At 38.9% G+C, this 18,579-nt stretch overlaps 1 protein-coding gene across 14 annotated transcripts in view; it reads right to left on the minus strand.

The window, feature by feature from the left end:
* The window catches only part of SYNE1 (spectrin repeat containing nuclear envelope protein 1), a 311,588-nt gene that overhangs the window by 150,489 nt on the left and 142,520 nt on the right, over positions 1–18,579 (minus strand). For all 14 annotated transcript variants that reach the window (XM_074580424.1, XM_074580426.1, XM_074580430.1 and 11 more), the window contains 9 exons: positions 17,314–17,605; positions 16,456–16,628; positions 14,700–15,009; positions 11,248–11,412; positions 9,525–9,881; positions 5,486–5,622; positions 4,392–4,569; positions 1,695–1,877; positions 7–150 (listed from right to left, as the gene is read on the minus strand). In XM_074580424.1, the coding sequence (XP_074436525.1) occupies positions 7–150; positions 1,695–1,877; positions 4,392–4,569; positions 5,486–5,622; positions 9,525–9,881; positions 11,248–11,412; positions 14,700–15,009; positions 16,456–16,628; positions 17,314–17,605 (1,939 nt within the window). The remainder of the gene's footprint in view (positions 1–6; positions 151–1,694; positions 1,878–4,391; positions 4,570–5,485; positions 5,623–9,524; positions 9,882–11,247; positions 11,413–14,699; positions 15,010–16,455; positions 16,629–17,313; positions 17,606–18,579) is intronic.

Here is an 18,579-nt window from a genome sequence, read left to right on the forward strand (position 1 = left end):
AGTCACCTGCAACTTTTGCTGTTCTCTCCTCTTGGAAGGAAGATCATGGAGCCGACTGCTGCTTCCTTGTACTGCCCTCTCAGTTGTGGTCAGCCACTCCTGCAGAGGCTCGGCCGTTGCTTCAAAGTCTTTCATCTGGATCTTTAAGTTCTGGGAAGACATACGCAATTTTATCAACCGTCCCATTGCACTGGGCATAACTGTAATGCGCAACACACAGATCAAGCACACAAGAAGGATACATAATTGCAGCCAAGCACTACACAACTCTTCAAAATCAACCCCACCTGCTCTGCTCTTTCCCATCTCACAAACAGACCACTAAAAGAAAAGTCTGAGAGAGCACCTCTTTAAGAGGCAAAACAGAGGCAACAGTGTAGGATACGTCTACCCAGTTGAGGGGAGGCAGAAGCAAACTTCCTCTGAACTGAAAGCTTTACAGATCTTACGAGCTTTGGCTTAATGTAAGTCTAACTCACAAAGCTAAGGCACACTGTAGAAAGGCTAATTTGGGATACAAGTTACCTAACATCTGACCGCAGTCATTCACACTGACCCCTCCTTAAATGCCGCTGTTTCTAGGTGATGTATGACTAAGTTCAACCCAATTCTGGTGATCATTTCTGATTATATTCTGTTTCAGTGTAAAATTTTGGTTATAAAAATGTGCGTGTAAAGGCATATGTAGGCATTCCCTCAGTGCCTGCATATTTTTGTTGTATACTTATTCTGCATTATTAAAAAAAAAAAACAGCATCTGAAATAATTCATATGGATTAGAAACAGCATAGCTCCTGTGCCCTAGTTATTCTTAATTTTTTTTTTCCCCCAGACCGATTTAGTTTTCTTTTTAGCTGTAGCCTTATCACTTAAATTAAACACCAGAATGAAAAACTGAGCCTATGAGACAGAAAAATGCTTGGCTCAAAAACATTAACCTCTAAGGACATCTTTCCATGGCAACCCTGAGATGAAGAAAGGTGAGTCCTTGCCACCTGAAATATTTTTTTTTTAAAGGCTTTCCTACACAATGTAATAAATATATTTAAACTTTTTCTCCGCTGGCTAGGCAGCATTGGTTTGAAACGGGAATGCATAGGAACTTTATTTCTCCTATGCTGTGCAGGGAATTCCAGCTAAGACCTTTTGACCTTAAAACCCATGACCTTAAAAGAGATTATGTTTTTAAGATATTCACCTTCTGTGCTGGTTGAATTGTGAGTTCTGAACAGAGAAAGGCACCGGGGTCTATTTAAAAGGTTGCTTAAATAAATCATTGCATTTCACCAGTTTGCAAAAAGAGAGACAACATTTACCCACCGTACTGGGACTGTTAAATGAGCGACAGTGTCAGAAATCTGTGCTATAACAGTCCTTAAAAAAAGAAATTGTGTTTTAGTAATCCAGTACATTTGATGAGCCTCATGTTAATGAATTTGAGATGAATTTGAGCAACTGCTGTCTTTGCTACCTTCAGTTATTCTGCACTCAACACTCTTCTGCATGAAACACCCCACATAAGAAAACAAAAGTAAAATGTAAGCAGAAGAATTAGACTTCTTGAAAACTATTTATTAGTCCTGTCATATCATCAACACTTACAGCTATATACGAAATCTAAACTGTGCTGTTTGAAACAAAAAGCAAAGAGGAAATTTAGATCCAATCTTTCCCCACTGTGTTGGGTTCAATACCTCCAATGCAGATTCCTTCCGGTGGAGGGTGGTGATAAAACTTTTCCAATCTTCTTTAGCGGTAGAGGATTTGTCCTGGATAACTTTAGCCTTTTCCTTTGGTAAAACAGAGCATAGCAGTTCTCCTTTGGATGCTACCAGGTTTAGTTTTTGTTGCCCAGTCTCACTTTCCGATAAGAATTCCTAAAAATAGTAATAAAAGAAGCTAATTGGTGAACTTTGGGTCCCAGTAAAGGTCAATGGCAAGCTCCCAGAAAATTTAATAGGGACAAGAGTTTATTTTTTCTGCTTGTTAACATGCTAGCTCATCTTCTGGTACATTCCATTTTAACATTGTTCATATTTATGGGATTTAAGGACAACAGCTACTTAATCCAGAAATGCCACACGTCTAAATAACATATATATTAAGACTCTAGGATTACCTGTATATTCTGCATTTCATGAGACAATTACTGGTCATTTAGTTGGGTATTATACTTTAAATCTCCAGTTTCGTTTCAGGGAACCAGTATCCTGACACAAGTAACAGCAGGAGCTGGGGCCAACTCTGAGGCACACACAGGACTGAAGCCTTGCCCGCAGGTGACAGCCACACTGGACTTCCAACAAGAATTAGGACACTGGGGTGATGCTTAGACCCTGAGCAATGTCTAAGCTGTGTGATTTATTCCTCTGCATCCTTAATTTTCCTTTGCTATTTGAAAGTATTTTTCTTCACAGAAATCTTGCACAATGCCAGTGTGCAAGAGGTGTGTGGAAAGATGCATGTGCAAGAATTATACAGAAATGTAAGGAAACAGACAGATTAATTTTAAATTCCAATGTACTTGGATAATGTTCTTGTAACTTGTAATTATTAAAAGACTTTGTGACCATTTAGGACTCAAAGGAATTTAGCAGTCTTAAATAACTAATTTCAAATGCCAATATTTTAAACTATTACTATCATGATTATGTAATACACAAATAGTTTTATATCCAGAATCATAGAATGGTTCAGGTTAGAAGGGACCTTAAAGATCACCCTGTTCCAACCCCCCTGCCATGGGCAGGGACACCTCCCACTAGACCAGGCTGCTCAAAGCCTCACCAGCCTGGCCTTGAACACCTCCAAGGATGGGGAATCCACAGCTCCTCCGGGCAACCTGTTCCAGTGCCTCACCACCCTCACAGTAAAGAATTTCTTCCTGATATCCAATCTAAATCTCCCCTCTTTCAATTTAAAACCACTACCCCTCAATCTTATCACTATGCTCCCTGATAAAGAGTCCCTCTCCCTGTCTTTCCTGTAGGCCCCCTTTAGGTACTGGAAGGCTGCTATAAGGTCTCCCTGGAGCCTTCTCTTCTCCAGGCTGAACAACCCCAACTCTCTCAGCCTGTCCTCATAGCATAGGTGTAGGTTATGTAATACTCACAGCATGTAATCCTAAGATTACATCCACATTCAGAAGTAAAAGACTTAATACAAAAATTGGTAAGTCAGGTTCTGATTCTGTGTTACACTAGATGTCTTAGTAGAGAATGCAAAGGGTATGTTAGCTTTAAGATACCTGGTTCAAGTTCCGGCTGTATTAAAATCAAAGATATAATTGCCTTGTGACTTAATGATGTCAAGTGTGCTAACAGATAAAACATTAACCTTTAAAACCAAATAATTTAAGATTATACAGGTTACCAAGACATCTCTAGAAGTCCTAAAGCATTCACTGCATGGCAAAAAAGTTTATTTCATCTAAAGCAGCTTTCAGGGAAGAAGAGAACAAAGTAAGGTCTTATGCTGTGAAGGGGCTCCAGTGATAAAGAAAAAAAATATCTTACCACTGTTGAAAAAAAAACTAACCTTGCTAAACCTCTTCTATTTAATGTCAAAAACTAATAGGATTTTTTCCCCTAATATTTCATCTTACCATATCTTCATTTTGGGGTAGTCAAATATTTGATATATTAATACAGTATTGTTTACACTTTTCAGTAAACCATTTAAACAAGGAAATGTGAATTTACTAAAAGGAGGAGGAAGTGATTTGGGTTTTGTCATTTTCTGAGAAACTGATACGAATTTCTTCTGTTATAATATCTAAATGCAGGTTTAACAGTCTCATTATGTAATTCTCATTTTGCTACTTTCAGTTAAAATTATAATGGTATTCTATTCATAAAAGTATTTCTTTCACTTGCTTCATTAAAATAAACTTTTAATTGGCATTCCTTTCCACAGAGTTGTTGGGGCTTTACATGAAAAATATACTTTTTAAATGCCTGCTCGCACTGCCTACATACTCTATTGTTGCCCTAAGGGCTCTACTTTCACATACGAGGAAAAATATTTACATAACTTTGAAATAATTCCAGCTACCAAGTCCTGATTCTGATACCATTCTGATTTTACAGAGTTTACTGTCCTACTATAAGTATATAAAAACCCCATATTTTTTCTACTTTAAAAAAGAAACAAACAAGGAAAACTACTATGAGAGACAATGACTACATAGAAACTGTAGCTCAACAATTAAACTCAACAAACTAGATTAAAAAAAGAAAAAAAAAAGTGTTTATTTCCTTGCAATTAGTCACCTTTAGTGTTGACAATAATAACATTAACAAAAAAATAGTAATTAACCAAACAATTCAATCTGAGCTTTATATGAAACTGATTTGTTCTCCCTTAGACTAATATTTTACTGCTCTAATTACCTGTATTTTCTGCAGACTTGCTGAAGCTTCGCTTATATTTTGAGGCACATCAAAGCATTTGGCTGTGGTGACTTTTGCATTGACCAGCCACTGCTGGAAGTCCCTGAAAGCCGTCCGGAATCTTTGCTGCAAGATCTGCTCTTTGCTTTGACATCCTTTTGAAGCTTGCAGGCAGAGGCTGGATTTATCACATCAGGGAAGCAGAACAGAGGGAGGGAGGGAGGAAAGGCAGGACTCTGTTAGGTGACAATGCTATTAACGTAGTTCTCCGAAATACAATGGTAAGGGTAGGTTAACCTGGATTCCTCCTACCAAATTTAAGCACTTAACTGAGGCACCAGGAAATCCATTAGAAGCTTTCAGTTCCTTAGAAGCGAAGCGGGACATAACTGTCACAGATATGACAGGTATAAGTCTTTCCAGAAAGTGACTAAGCGCACCTAAGCACGAACAGTTTCTGCAAGCCCCTTTCTCTCTCTTGGGGCAGGACACGGAACTACAATGATTATAATTCTAACTTCTGTGGCTCTGTTAAGTTTGTAACATTACAAGTGATCAATCTGGGTCATCACACCCTTCTTCTGCAGCTACAGAAGCCAAAAGCTATAACCTCCTGCAAGAGACAACAGTATCTTGTGTCTGAAATGCAGGTGTCATACTCCCAAGTAAATCAGTTAGATCGACCTGAGAGAAAGCAAGGGAACCAGCTAGTCAGAGAAAAGTAAACTGAAGGATAAAATTAAGAAAAAGATCTTAAATAGCTGGTATAGCTTGCTCCTCCATCAGACAAATAAGCCATAGTGCTACCTCACAGTTTTTTACAAGGATTCCTCCTGTGATAGGTCAGGTGTGGATATATATTAGTTTCAGCTGAGTTTAGTGGCATAACCTGGCTTTTAGAAAAAAAAAAACCCAAAAAACAAAGTGCTACTTTTTAAAACCTCTATTGAAATCAAAATAGTGATTCTAATCACTGTATACTTCTGTTTTCTGATTCAAAAAGTCCAATTAATGGTTCCCTAAAAGACAGCTCACGCCCACGCCCCTTCCCCCCCACCCGGGACTGATTAACTATAAACAAGACAAATGTGTACCTGTTATACTCCTTAATCAACCCTGAAACTTTTGAAGAATGAGTACTCAAATCTCTGGAAAATCTACAAAGATCATTTAACTGAGTTTTGATCTCATCTGTCATATGTTCAGACTTTACCAAAGCATCCAATGTTTCCTGTTAAAAGAAAACAAATGAACAATTTTGGTGAGTAAATAAAAAAAAAAAATAATCTTTTGAATCAAAAATTATCAGAATTTAAAATCAAATTCATTTATGATCTTTGCACATTCGTGTCCAAGAGTATTTTTGCAGGCAAACCTACAGAAGTTTATTTAAAATTATGAGCTTCTGGAGACCAATTTCTGGAAGCCTCAATTTTCTTAGCTCAAAATGTTCTCAAAGAACAGTTTAAGACATAAATTTCATTTTAATAAATGAGCTACAGTATTGTCAGTTAGCTGTATGCATATAAAGGTACATACATTTAGGGAATAGCCAATAATATATGTTTATATAAATACACTTAGCCTGTTGGCTTGAGTTTAGCACGTTCAATAAAAACTGTTTTGGGCTGTATCCAAAAAACTAGTTTACACACAAAGCTTTTAACAGCTCCAACTCTTTCACAGAGGGCTTCATAATGTAAAAGTACAGCTGCTCACCATCCTGTGAGAGTAAGTGGGTTACTGCTTGTCATTGCTGCACTGGAAAGGCTCTTGCTTTGGAGACAGCTAAGCCAACAAAAAAAAATGCTTTTGTTGGTTTAGCTTACGTCACTGGGAGAGGTGTGATAACCACTCCAAGAAAAACAGTCCTTGTTGACGTCCGCAGCATCTCCACTGCAGAATCCCGCCAGCTCCTCCAGCATAATGAGCACTGCAGACTTGGCTCCTTGTCCCACTAGAAACTAAATTCTTCAGGCATTCCTCTTAAACTACCAGGGAGAAAAGACAATCTTCTAACTAGTTACATTCACCACGGCAGAGGTTCTGCAGCACAGGCAGGCCAGAGTGTTTATGATTGGTCTGGCTAAATCTAAGTGCCAATCTGGAAGAAATCTACAATATAAACTTAAGAAACACATCATATGAAAGGGAATACAGATTTGAACAGGGACATGGAAGTGAGACAAGGAAGTCCCCAAATCTTGTTTCTGAATATACATAAAAAAGGATGATTGAAAATATTCACAGTAAACTGTCTGTAATAATTTATCTACACAAAATTGAACGTTCAGGGAAGGTACAAATGACATAAATGAAAATATATGCAGAAGGTTTTCAAAATATCACAATCCACATGATGGAAATAAAAATGCGCACTGAGTAGATTTTTCACTGTAAAGGATTAACTAACTCTGCAATAAACAGATACCTCTCTATGTAAATCAAAAGTAAAAAGAAATATTAGCAGGGGTCTAACCCAATCAACAGACTTAGTAAGAACAGCAACTGGACAGAAGCCAGGCATTCAGCTCATGTGTCTGCTGCCCACAAGCAACTTTGTGATTCCTTCATATCCCTTTTCCTGAAAAATTCTGCAGAACTGTGAAATCAATTTTTTAAGATCTATATCATGCATTTTTAGCAAGTAATAAATAAATAAATATTGCTTCTTTGTAGTACCTGAACTGCCAGGAAGAAAAACCACAGTGATCCATTCTAAGAAAAATAGAACTATGAGCATGTGTTGGCTATGAATAACAGTGATTTAGCCCGTAATCACAGCTTGATTATATTAACATTATTGAGATCTGTTTGCATTTATAGATCACAGTGAAGCCCTGTAAAATTAAGTCTAGAAACAATTCAGACGCATTATGTGTACAAACTTCCATGTGTTCTTGTGAGTATGAAAAAATATTTTGCTACAGCAGATTTTCAGGACTCCTCTGATTTACATTAGTCGTGTTTGTATTATGGACTTTATCTGCTCTGACACACTCGTACACCAAAAATCTGTTCAACCATCATTAAAAGATACTTGAAATAGTCACACTGCCAGTTTGCTATGATACCATATAAAGTAGCATTTGAATTAAGTAATTATGTAATAGCAATGACACTTAGAAAAAAATGTAAACTAACTACTTTTTGTTTATCTTACTTTATGTTAAACTACACACAAGACTACTTTTGAAAGCATTAGGAGTAACAACACAATGGCTGTTGCTTAAACACAGGATGTCACAAATTGTATAAGGCAGGAATCACCATAATGAAATACTAACAGCTTTTTTTTTTTTTTTAATAAAGAAAACATGTCCTAAGAGTAGCACAGGGTTAGAAATGCCTGTTTTCAATGAAATTTTTCAATTTCAAATAACCTACCTCAATAACTACTAAAAGATTATTCTGATGACATACAGCCTTAGGCATAACCTATTAACAAACAGGAACATTAACTTGCAAAACAGAGTACACTTAACTGTCGCATTTTTCCATACAGAAACACTGATAGCACTGTTGCAGCCACCTAGATTTGATTTTGAATCTGACAATATCCAAAATAATTTGCTGAATTCCCAGTGCAAGTTCTGTTGCTCTGATGTTGAGCATACCTAAAGGAACCGATCTTGAGAATAACAGAATAACACAATGAGCTTGCTAATTATGAGAAGCAGGAAATGCATTTTTAATTTGTGGCCTTGGCTTACATGGCAACAGAATCACTGTGAGACAATGGAAATGGAAATCTGCAGTGCTATTTTACGTTTACAATAGGGCCTATCCCTGGGGTTCAGAAATGGAAGGATTACTGTCACATTTCCTCTAACTATAAATAAAATTACATAGTAGGGCTGTGCATAGTAAATCTTGAGATTCCTCTGCATTCTCCTCATTAGCCAAAGTTTACAACTGTCTAATCTAAATAAAGTGTTGTTACATAGAGCTACAGTACTTACACAGTATATATACTACTAATAAAAGCAATATCCTTTGAATTTAGTACTTCTCCATTTATAAAATAAAAAATGTCTGGTAATTGTTGCTGTAAATTGATGTCTTCCTTTCCTTTTTAAAAACATATAAACATGGAAGACTTTGCATATTTGTACCATTATTTGCTCCAATGTATTGTCAGCTTTGTTACTCCTACAGATACATACTGGCACTCAAGCAAGCAGTTTTCATAAATCTGTGTCAGGGAATTCTGTGAAAGGGAAAGCCACAGAAATAACTTGGCACAGACAGTGGAGGAGGAGATTTATAATCTCAGTTCAAAGAGAAGGTGTTCTGGGTTTTTTTGAATATTTCTTGGGCCTAGGGGTCAGAAAGCAGGCATCACACACCTCTGTTCCCTTACTGAAACTGCTGTATTGCAACACTGACCTGAAAAGGAAATACTCTCCAGCTTTTCTCAACACCTCTGATTCACAGTAGTCCAGATACATACAAACATGTATCTTGATTGTTATGAATATATATATATGTTTATATATAATGTGTGTGCGTGTGATACATACACGTGGATTTTTTTTGCTGGAAGACAATCAGGAACAAAACCAATATTTCTCTAAATCCCACTGCATTCCATAAGAAAGCAATTAGCAAGGATACTGGTTTGTAATATAACTTTTTAAAATATCAGACAAGATCTCAACGTGCATAATGCGAAGGTTATTTCAAGAAATGGAAAGTATAAGCTCAATACAGTCTTGACGAATTATATGTAAGAAATGGCTCCAGCTGCTACTTGGTTTTTAGGAAATGCTTCACATTTCCCCGATCAAGTGCTACTCTGGCTTGGAACGCTGAGCAACTTGGAAGAGAAGTTGAGAGGTGGTGTGCTAGCTCCTTCACTTTCTCAGAGGCAAGATCTGTTTTTAACATCTAGGATCCAGGCAGCATTTACTACGCCTTGTACAGCAGAGGCCAAGGAGAGAAACGTCTTCTGTGCTACGCTTACAGTTGCAAAAAAAAAAAAGTTTGGAAAGTTGGGATTTCAAGGAAATATTTTTCACAAATACGTTTTATTATTTTCTACTCAGTAGTCCCACTTAGCGGAAGTTTTCTGCCCACGGCACCCGTACATTTACAATCGAACAACTGCTAGGGAAAGAGATGCATCCTTACTTTCTCCTTGCGCCAGCTTTCCACGACCTCGGCGTCGGTGAGCCGGCTGTCGAGGGGGACCAGGCTCTGCGACCAGGCGGCCAGCAGCCCCCCGAGCCGCTGCGCGGCCTCCTCCAGCTGGGCGACCTGCGCCGCGAACTCCTGCTCCGACAGGGCCATCTGGCTCAGCACGTCCCGCAGGCTGCTCTGGCTCCGGAAGGCGCTCTCTTCCCACTGCTTCCAGTCCGACTGCAGGGCCCGCATCTCGGCGGCCAGCAGCTGGCAGCCGCCGGCGGCCGTGCCGCGCTCCGCGCCGGGAGCCAGCGTCTCCACTCGGCCCAGCCGGCCCGCCCCGATCTGCCGGGACTCCACCAGCTCCTGCAAAGGCGACATCGCCATGGTAACCCGCGGAGCCGCCGCCACCGGGAGGGAGCGGGAAGGGGGTTCCGCCTGAGCGGGGGGCAGCGCGGGTCCCGCGGCGGCGGCGGCGGTGGTTTGGCGGCGGCTGCCGCGGGAGCGGGGAAAAGGAACGCTCGGTCAAGGCAGCGTGCGGGCTTCGCATCCATTAAACAGCGGTTCTGACGCTTCCAGAAGCTTAGGGGAGAGAGAACTGCTTTTTACAGACGCTGCAATATGGTTTAGGTTAAGATGCGGAAAACAATAACTTTGTTGTGATCTTTTACGTAAGAAACACTGGTATGGAGCTGCTCATCACAGTTTTAAAAACACAACTGCGCTGCTCAGAAAAAGCATTTTACAGCCTACCCATGATCTGCAATGTGCCGTAATTGGTTGCACATGTCTTTTTTTGCCTTTCTTTTTTTTTTTTTCCTCCCCACAGAAGTGAATTCTTTCTACAGTGTCCTATTTCAATCTTACACATGCTACAAGGGAATTTTGGGAGTTTTCAGTTTAAGAAGCTGGAGAATATAAATATCATCCCAAACACTGCATGCCAGAGTAATGTTATTTATTCTCTTGTTAGTCTTAGGAGCTAGAAACTACTATATCCTCCCTTCCCCGTTTTATATACAGGGAGTTGGAACCCAATGGAGACTGAAAACTATCCAAGAACGTACAACAAATCTGTAATCTGAATCTTCATCTACGCAGTCTGGTCACTGTCCCGCTGGCTCATGTTTAGGAGCAGACTACAATGTTGCTAGCAGGAGTATCTGAACGCAAACATAAGCAAAACATGCAGTTTGCTTTAATGTTGCATTCAGGAATATGTAACTTGCTTAGGCACTCAGATGCCTAGGAATGGATGGTGGGGTAAGGAGGAGGGTATTCACAGGGTGGCAACCCATACAGTTCTACCGTGTTTGGGGAGAACAATCCTTGCACTGCTTTATGAATTCATGCAAATAGGAAAGGTTGTTTCTGACTTTGATTCAGACAACTCTGCTCGTGGAGAAAGCACATTAGGGGGTGAGGGCAGAGTGGGATTCATTAATCAGCTAAGCCACATTCTTCTGTGATGCCACTGGGTTTCCGCTCTTGCAAATTGTTTCCATGTGGGCTGTGACTAACTCAGGTCTGATTGTACTTTTACTCCATAGGTTTAATACGGGAAGGGAGGAGAAAACAAAACATAGCTTAGAAAGCCTGCTTTCAGCTCGCTGAAATGTAATCACCGTTTCAGGTACACAAAGAGCAAGATCCCACAAATTTTTTGCTCTGGACTATTTTAGAGCATAGGGTCTGTTTTGCAGATGAAATCATGAAAGCTAAGTTATCTTACATCGATTTTGGCCAGCTTTTTCTGTATGGTTGGTGTATCTCCAGATGTATCTGACCAGCGATGCAGCTCTTCCTTTGCGGAATGGAGCCAGTCTGTGAATTCATGCACAGCATCAAGGTATAGCAAATGATCCTTCACAATATCTTCCACTTTCCTCATTTTCTCCTATCATTCAGGAGAAAAAACAAAACAAAAAAAGACCATTAAAATGCGTAAGTACTGTCCTGGCTTTAAACATGCCGTGGTATAGGGTGCTGGACTGACTCTGTAGCATCCATTTGAATGTTGAATAGAGCACAGCTTACAGCAGCAGAACACAGTGCTACAATGCACAAGGTTTGGTTTAGGTTGGTCTGAACAGGCATGTTCTGCTGGAGCAGAAGATGAAGAAGCCTTCTGAAAATGTATGCAAAAAATGGACTTTAATACATCCTTTAACACAAAATCTATCATTTAATAGATGTCAAAGCTGCAGCTGTGCAACTCTTGCACGCTTTTCCCGGTACCCCCTGGAGAGGGTCTTACAGATCACCCACGAGTCATCCCAGGGAGCAGCATGCTGCCAGAAACATAGCTCTTATTTAGAAGCACCAAGTCTCTATAAATGCTAAGCAGAGTCACAGGGATGTCCCATATGAAGACCACAATGGAGGACTTCAGCTGTTCAAAAGTGCAAAAAGTTCTTATGGTGCTGAGTCCCATTTTAACCATCAGATCAGAAGTGGTGGCTGTCCCCAGCCACCTGCCTTGCAGCCCTGGAGGATGCTTTCCCTGACACAGACAAACAACAGCTTCATGGCTCCATCGCAGCTTTTTAATGTAAGCTTAAAGTGAGGCCAGTTTACCGTACTATGAAAAGGTGAAATAGTGTACTGGTCTGGTACACTATTTGGTCTTGGCTTTACTGAGCGGTTTTGTTCCTATATTCTTGTGAGCTGACACTGCAGGAATGTTTATCAAAACTAACCAAAAGTGAACTGAGATAATCAAATAACTTTTTACTCCTGTGTAGACACTCTAGATCTAAGTGTCCTTAAATTGGTTTCAAACTAAACCACGTACCTATGAATTAAACTGTTATTTTTAATTTTTAAGAACTCAACATTCAGCTAATGCTTTTAGAAATTAAGTTAGATTAATAAACCCTGCTGTTCCCTCTGAAAATAATCACCATAATGTCTCAGAATGTGTCAGACCAACTAGCCAATGGATGATTACTAGCTAAACAAAGATGACCTAAAGTAAATCCTCAAAGCTTTTACATCTTAATGCATTTTATGCAACCACAGAGGAAGAAAATGTCCATATGTGCCTGACCCTAAACAAAATAGATAGCTCCCTGTCCTGGTTTGAGCAACACAGGACTAATTTCTCTTCTAAAGCCTGGGAAAATTGCACTTTTAGAAGAGTCTAGTGTCTGAATTTGTGAAAATATTTACTTTATAGCCAGTTACGGTATGCGGGTTTCAAGGTCTCAGTGTTTTCAAGCTAGCCAGGTGCAGGGATGAGGAGGAGCGAGACCCAGGCACTTGACCCAAGCTGGCCAACAGGATTATTCATACCATGAACGTCACATCCAATTAGAAAGTTTGCTGAGAAGTTTCTCTTATCTATGATGGCTGCCATTCTAAAAGATTCTTGCCCTGATAGCAGACCCCTGAGGCCTTCCCTTCCTCCCGAAGCCGCAGTGCTCACAGTGTCCAACATTTGCTGTCCACTGCTGGGAGTGCCCAGCTTCCTGCTGATAGAATTGGCTAAGTATAATCCTCGTATATTTTATGTTGGTATCCGGATCAATACTGGTTCTTTACTATTATTAATGTTAATTATTTAGTGTTATTCTATTAAATCTGTTTTTATTTCAGCCCTCAGGTTTCCTTGATTTTTTTCTGATTGCCCTTCCCAGGTGGGGAAGGATTATAGGGTGATCGAATAATTGTCTAAATGATAATAAATTGTGGATTCCTCAAATACTCCATAGGGAAGCAAAAAAGCCCCAAGAAAGGAAATCCCACACCTCTGTTTACTTTGCTCACACCAAAATACCAGTAGAGAGGGGGAGTGGAGGCAAAGTGCAACTTTAGTTGGTCTCTTCTGGTGGCAATGGCTTCTACCAGTTGCACTCAGTGCTGTTCTCTCCCAAGGGAAAGACTGCAATGCTTAATTAAATTTATCAATGCATATTGTTTTTAGGAGAACACTGCCATACTCACTTATGATACTCTTTTCACACAAGTTTAAAAGCATTGTATTGACCAAGTTAGTAATCTTGGTATTGCTCCAGATTTAACACCACTGAAAGAAGCAGAGTTATATGAGGATGAGAGTACAGAGATTGTCTAGAAGCCAGATTTATAGCTTACTATTTCCAGTAAAAAAAGAGAGCCAAAGTTCGTCACAAAACCAAAAAACTGCATGACTAGATAATAATTACAGACTAGATATGTCTGAGAGGGCTCTGATATCTATGGTCTATGTTTAAAGCAAGAAAACAATGACAATAATAGTATAACTCATCCCCCCCCAAAAAAATAAAATCCAAACTACATGATTCTACATAATGACTCTCCTTTATCAAATTTAGTAATAAAAGTTAAGATTTTTACTGAAGAAGTAAAGTCATATGCCCTAGATTTAACATTTTTCCTAAGAGAGAATTTGTTAGATCTTCCACTAATTTTTTACTCTGGTACTACTTTTATATAGATTACAGATTAATTACCTACAGGCCATCCGCACTATTCTCAATACATGATAACCTGAACCATACTTCCATCAGATCAGTGAATTTATATACAGTGCTTACTTTGGTCTCACATTAGCCCATTATTATGTGGTCTCTTCCTGATGCAAACTTTCCCACTAACTGAGAAGGTGGAGACTAACTCAGAGCTAGTGTCACTGTTGTGATGTGGTTCGCAGACGGTCTCAGTGAGCTCATGTGTCTTCCCTTAGAAACCAAACTGAATACCTGTATAGCACGTGCAGTGCTTAGTGGCTTGAAACACCACAAAATATGGACATACATCTCTCTGACAACAGGATTCATCTTTCTGACAATGTTTTCTGCTCAGGTGGGCATTTCATTCTTCCTGTTCTAGGGGAAAAAAAGTGCTAGGAATGAATGTAAAATAATTAGATGAAAAGAAATCTGGAAGAATGTCAGAAATATTGTTGTATATATGAAACTAGGAATAAAATATATGCCCTTCACTTTTCAAAAATCATAACCATACCAATTTCAATTCCCAATACCTATTTTGCATTCCAGTGAATTTTAGTAAACTATGTCCAACTTTTTTGTTAGATCCAACCGTTACAAAAGGCAAGACTATTCAATCACAGTCAACCCTTTGTTACTAAAAAATTATGAAGAATCAAAATTTTAGCCTTATATTCAGACGTTTAAACATTTTACTTACTTGAAATGGAGACCTTTGCCTTTATCTTACCTTGGCTACAGTTGTGATGTCATTAAACTGTGTTTTTAGTTCTTCTTGAGCTGCTTCTCCAAAAGAATCATCCTCTGTTTTTTCATACAGTTCCACAGCTTTTTCAATGAGTTGCTGTAAATCACCAGAGTGATCCTCTATCTCAGAAACAATAGCCTGGAAGTGGTCCAGCTGAGCAAACTTCTCCTTCAGACCCATCTGTGGTTCTAAAGGCTGTTCCACTTTGTGATCCAGTTTCTCTAACCACTGCTCCAGCTGGTTTTTCCTTTCCAGATATTCATTCCACTGGCTAATGACAGACTCTAGGCAGCTTACATTAAAAGAAACATACACAGTACAGATGAGAACTTTTGAAAAGTCTCAAAAAAAAGAGTCTCCTTATACCTTAATCGTTACACTGTCTGTAGCCCTGTATAAAAGGTTTTAGAATATGCTTTTTCCTCCATCTTGCTTTAGTTTTCTGTGTCAACTTACATCCAAGCTATTTTAGAATTTGTGTTCTTTGGGCTACTGCATATAACCTGATACAACTGCTTCCCTATTACAGGTTACATGAGCAATCTGTCTGTCTCAGACTAATGAAAATCACATTTTAGTGTCTGTCCAGCAAAGTAAAATATAGAGCGTTACTGGAGTTCTTTATGATCAGAGTAATAAAATGTACACCAGCCTATGAAATTATTAAGATATTAAGAGATATTCTGTCAAGTTTCGCAAGAAAAAATCAATTACATATAGTCCTATTTACAATTTCTAAGAAATACTCTCTTCTGTTATATATTGCTCCTCCTAACAGATCACCAGATTTCTCTGGGATTTGTGTTGAGGAATAGAAATCTCATTTGACTGGACTTAATGATAGACATGAGTATGGTAAGGATTTAATTCAAAATTTAATGGTCTAGCCTAATCTAAATAATATTTTGTGACTAAAATTGGGTGAAATTAGAGGAAATCTTAAAGACAGCCCATTATAATTTTCTACATATAACTGTATTAAAATTTTGGAGTAAGAAAGTTGTACCGCTTTCAATCGATACTCTACTCAGAATTAATAAGATCTCAAATACAGAAAGAGGTCAGCCCGTTTTCAGTTACCATCTTTTAAGAATAATGTAGACAAAGTAGTGATATTCTGCAATCTACTGAAAAAGAAACAAGGACAAAAGAAGTCCAGAAGGTATTGGTACTGAGAAACGTCAGTCTGTCTAGAACAGAGATGACGGAGGCCTTCAAATTCATAAAATGTTCTCACACAGGCAATAAGAAAACCTTTCAATTTCTACCCCAGTTAGGGCAAGAAGTCATCATCTTACTTTACAAGAAAGATTATTTGGAGTAAGTATTAGTATTTTTTTAATTAAAAAACATAATGAAAAAACATGAGATACTTTCCAAGATTTTTGTAAGGAAAAGGTAGAAAAATATGTTAGATGTTCTTGGTGCTGCCCAAGTACAAGTTCAATAACTCAGAAAGCCCTTTCTAGCTTTTTCTCTGCATGAATTTGTATAATTTCTATTTATTTTTAAATTACCATCCACTACCATCTCATATGCAATTGGATTCACCTGATAGGGTCAACTCATCTTTTTAGAGAAGGTTGGGTTTTTTTGCAGACAAATTTGATTTTCTCTGATGATACAACTTTCCCCTCACATACCAGTAATGAAGGAATGGACTCCTACGTGCTGTAAGGTATCACTTTTTGTAAGCAAAGATGGCAGGGTCTGACCTGTGTTTTCCGGGGATTTTTACCTCTGCCAGTTCACTGATGTGCTGATGATGCCATTCCACACGTCCTTCAGCGTCTGAAGCTCAGTTTGTATCACCTTTTGTCCTTCCTCATTGCTGCTTCTAAGTGCTTGCTCTCCTTTGCCAATGGCCATGTTCAGTTTAACTTCACCATCACCTTTGAGTAAGAGGATCTCCTGTGAGGCAAAGTAAGTCAAAATATCAAATGCAACTTGCTGAGAGATGAAAGCTGTTATTCTTTCGAAAGTGACACCGCCTTCTATGAGCTCATTTATCACTGACAGCCATGCCTAGTATGAATTCCTAGGCACCTTTTCTTGCAAGTGCCTCTCCCTTGCTATGTACAAGTGATCCAGCAGTTTTTTCCCACAGCCATACAGGTATTTCACTACATTGGTCATCCTAAAATATTGCTCATGTTGCAGTAGACAATAAGTAGGTCAAGCACTGCACAGAAATACAGCACCACATAGCTAGAAGATATCTCAAGAAAGCCCATGGCTTCCTAATAAGACATTTCTCTAACCTGTTCCTGAAGACCTCTGGTGACAGATTCACCACAGCCTCTCTGTGTCAATTATTTCAAGGCTTACCGTCCATTAAAAAGCTTTTTTGGACCTCAGTAAATATTTCCATAGTTCATTATTCCTTATTAAATGTAATACCTGGCACCTGTCTCCATTAATCTTCATCCTGTTTTTCATACTGCAGCTCCTAATTTGTCAAGATCACTTTAAATGCTAATCCTTTCCTTTATAACTATAGAAAGAATAAAATATTAAAAAATATTCGTATTCCACTGATGTGGCCCACACCCAATGTTAATCTTCATGTGTAATCTCTAGTTGTATCCTTCTTTACCTGAATTTGTGTCAGTCGTCTCTCTAGTGTGGCTTTGCTACCAACTGTGCTCTCTGATGACGCCAGTTTATCTTGAACCTCTTTCACCCATGACCACATAGTCTGTAATGCCTCCTCCAAAGTGAGATGCTCTTGGAGTGCAAGCTGACATGTTCGTAGCTTCTCCTTGACAGTTTTGACCATATTTTGATAACTAGTGAGATGTTGAGAGGCCAGACGCACTTCTCTCCCAGCACCATGTCCTTCTTCACTTAAAGCCTGTGCCATTTGGGACAGCTTATCAAAAGATGCCCTGAAAGAAAATATTGAGACTGAAAATCAGTTTCAGAAAGCAGATGATACTGTTATAGCAATAAGCAATATATAGCAATTTAAGCAATATATAGCAATAACTTCTGTTGAGAAGTTATGAAGGTTGCTGATATAATCACCTACTCCACCAGTGACAGAGTTCATAGTTAAAAGAAAAATTAGCTGGGAGAGCATGAAAGGAAGTATAAGCAATGTGTATTGATTAATATCCTTAGTCGTGTACAGTGCCATTTCTTGCAGGTTTTGGTGCTCAAAATGATGACACTCAAATCTTTGTGTTGCACATTTGAATTAAAAGCCAACCTAATTCTCTTTTTGGCTGTCAGGCTTTCCAGTTCTATATGAACTGCTAATTTCTTGTACCTGTCAAAGCTTCTGAGAAGTTTATAGTCTTTGACAGGTAGGAAGGCATGCTGGAAAGGTCAGGCTATTTGTCCAGGATTAGACACCAACTCTGGCATTCCGTATGAGGGTCAGTAAAAGGGATTAAAGCTCTGGGTTTGTACAGCCTCAGTTAATCTCAGTCTACTGGATCACCCTCGCTGACACCCCGTGGTTACAAGGAGTTTACATCAGACCAAAATGTCTTGCATCAGTCTCAAGGGGACAGGCAGAGACTGGGTGTTTCCTTTTAGCATGCTGTGAGGCTTGAACAACTGACTACTATTTCTGTTCTAACTCCACCAACCTAATAATAAAAAAAAGAATTTGAAAAACCACTGCGTACTAAAAAAGGCAATTACTTCATCATCTGTTGGCTAAGTCTGAATTCTAGAAAGATTTCACAGCCAATGTGGATGTTATTTGAGCTCTTTTATAAAGTTAGCTATATGGGAAAGGGCAGTCTGCAAACCCCTTTGGATCTGAGTGTTGCAGGACAGAAAGAAAAAAAAATTAAATTGGATATAATGATAAGCATCATTTTTACTATTGCTTTTGCAAGGAATATTTTTA

Source organism: Larus michahellis, chromosome 3 (assembly GCF_964199755.1).
Source record: "Larus michahellis chromosome 3, bLarMic1.1, whole genome shotgun sequence".
In the NCBI taxonomy this organism is placed as follows: Eukaryota; Metazoa; Chordata; class Aves; order Charadriiformes; family Laridae; genus Larus; species Larus michahellis.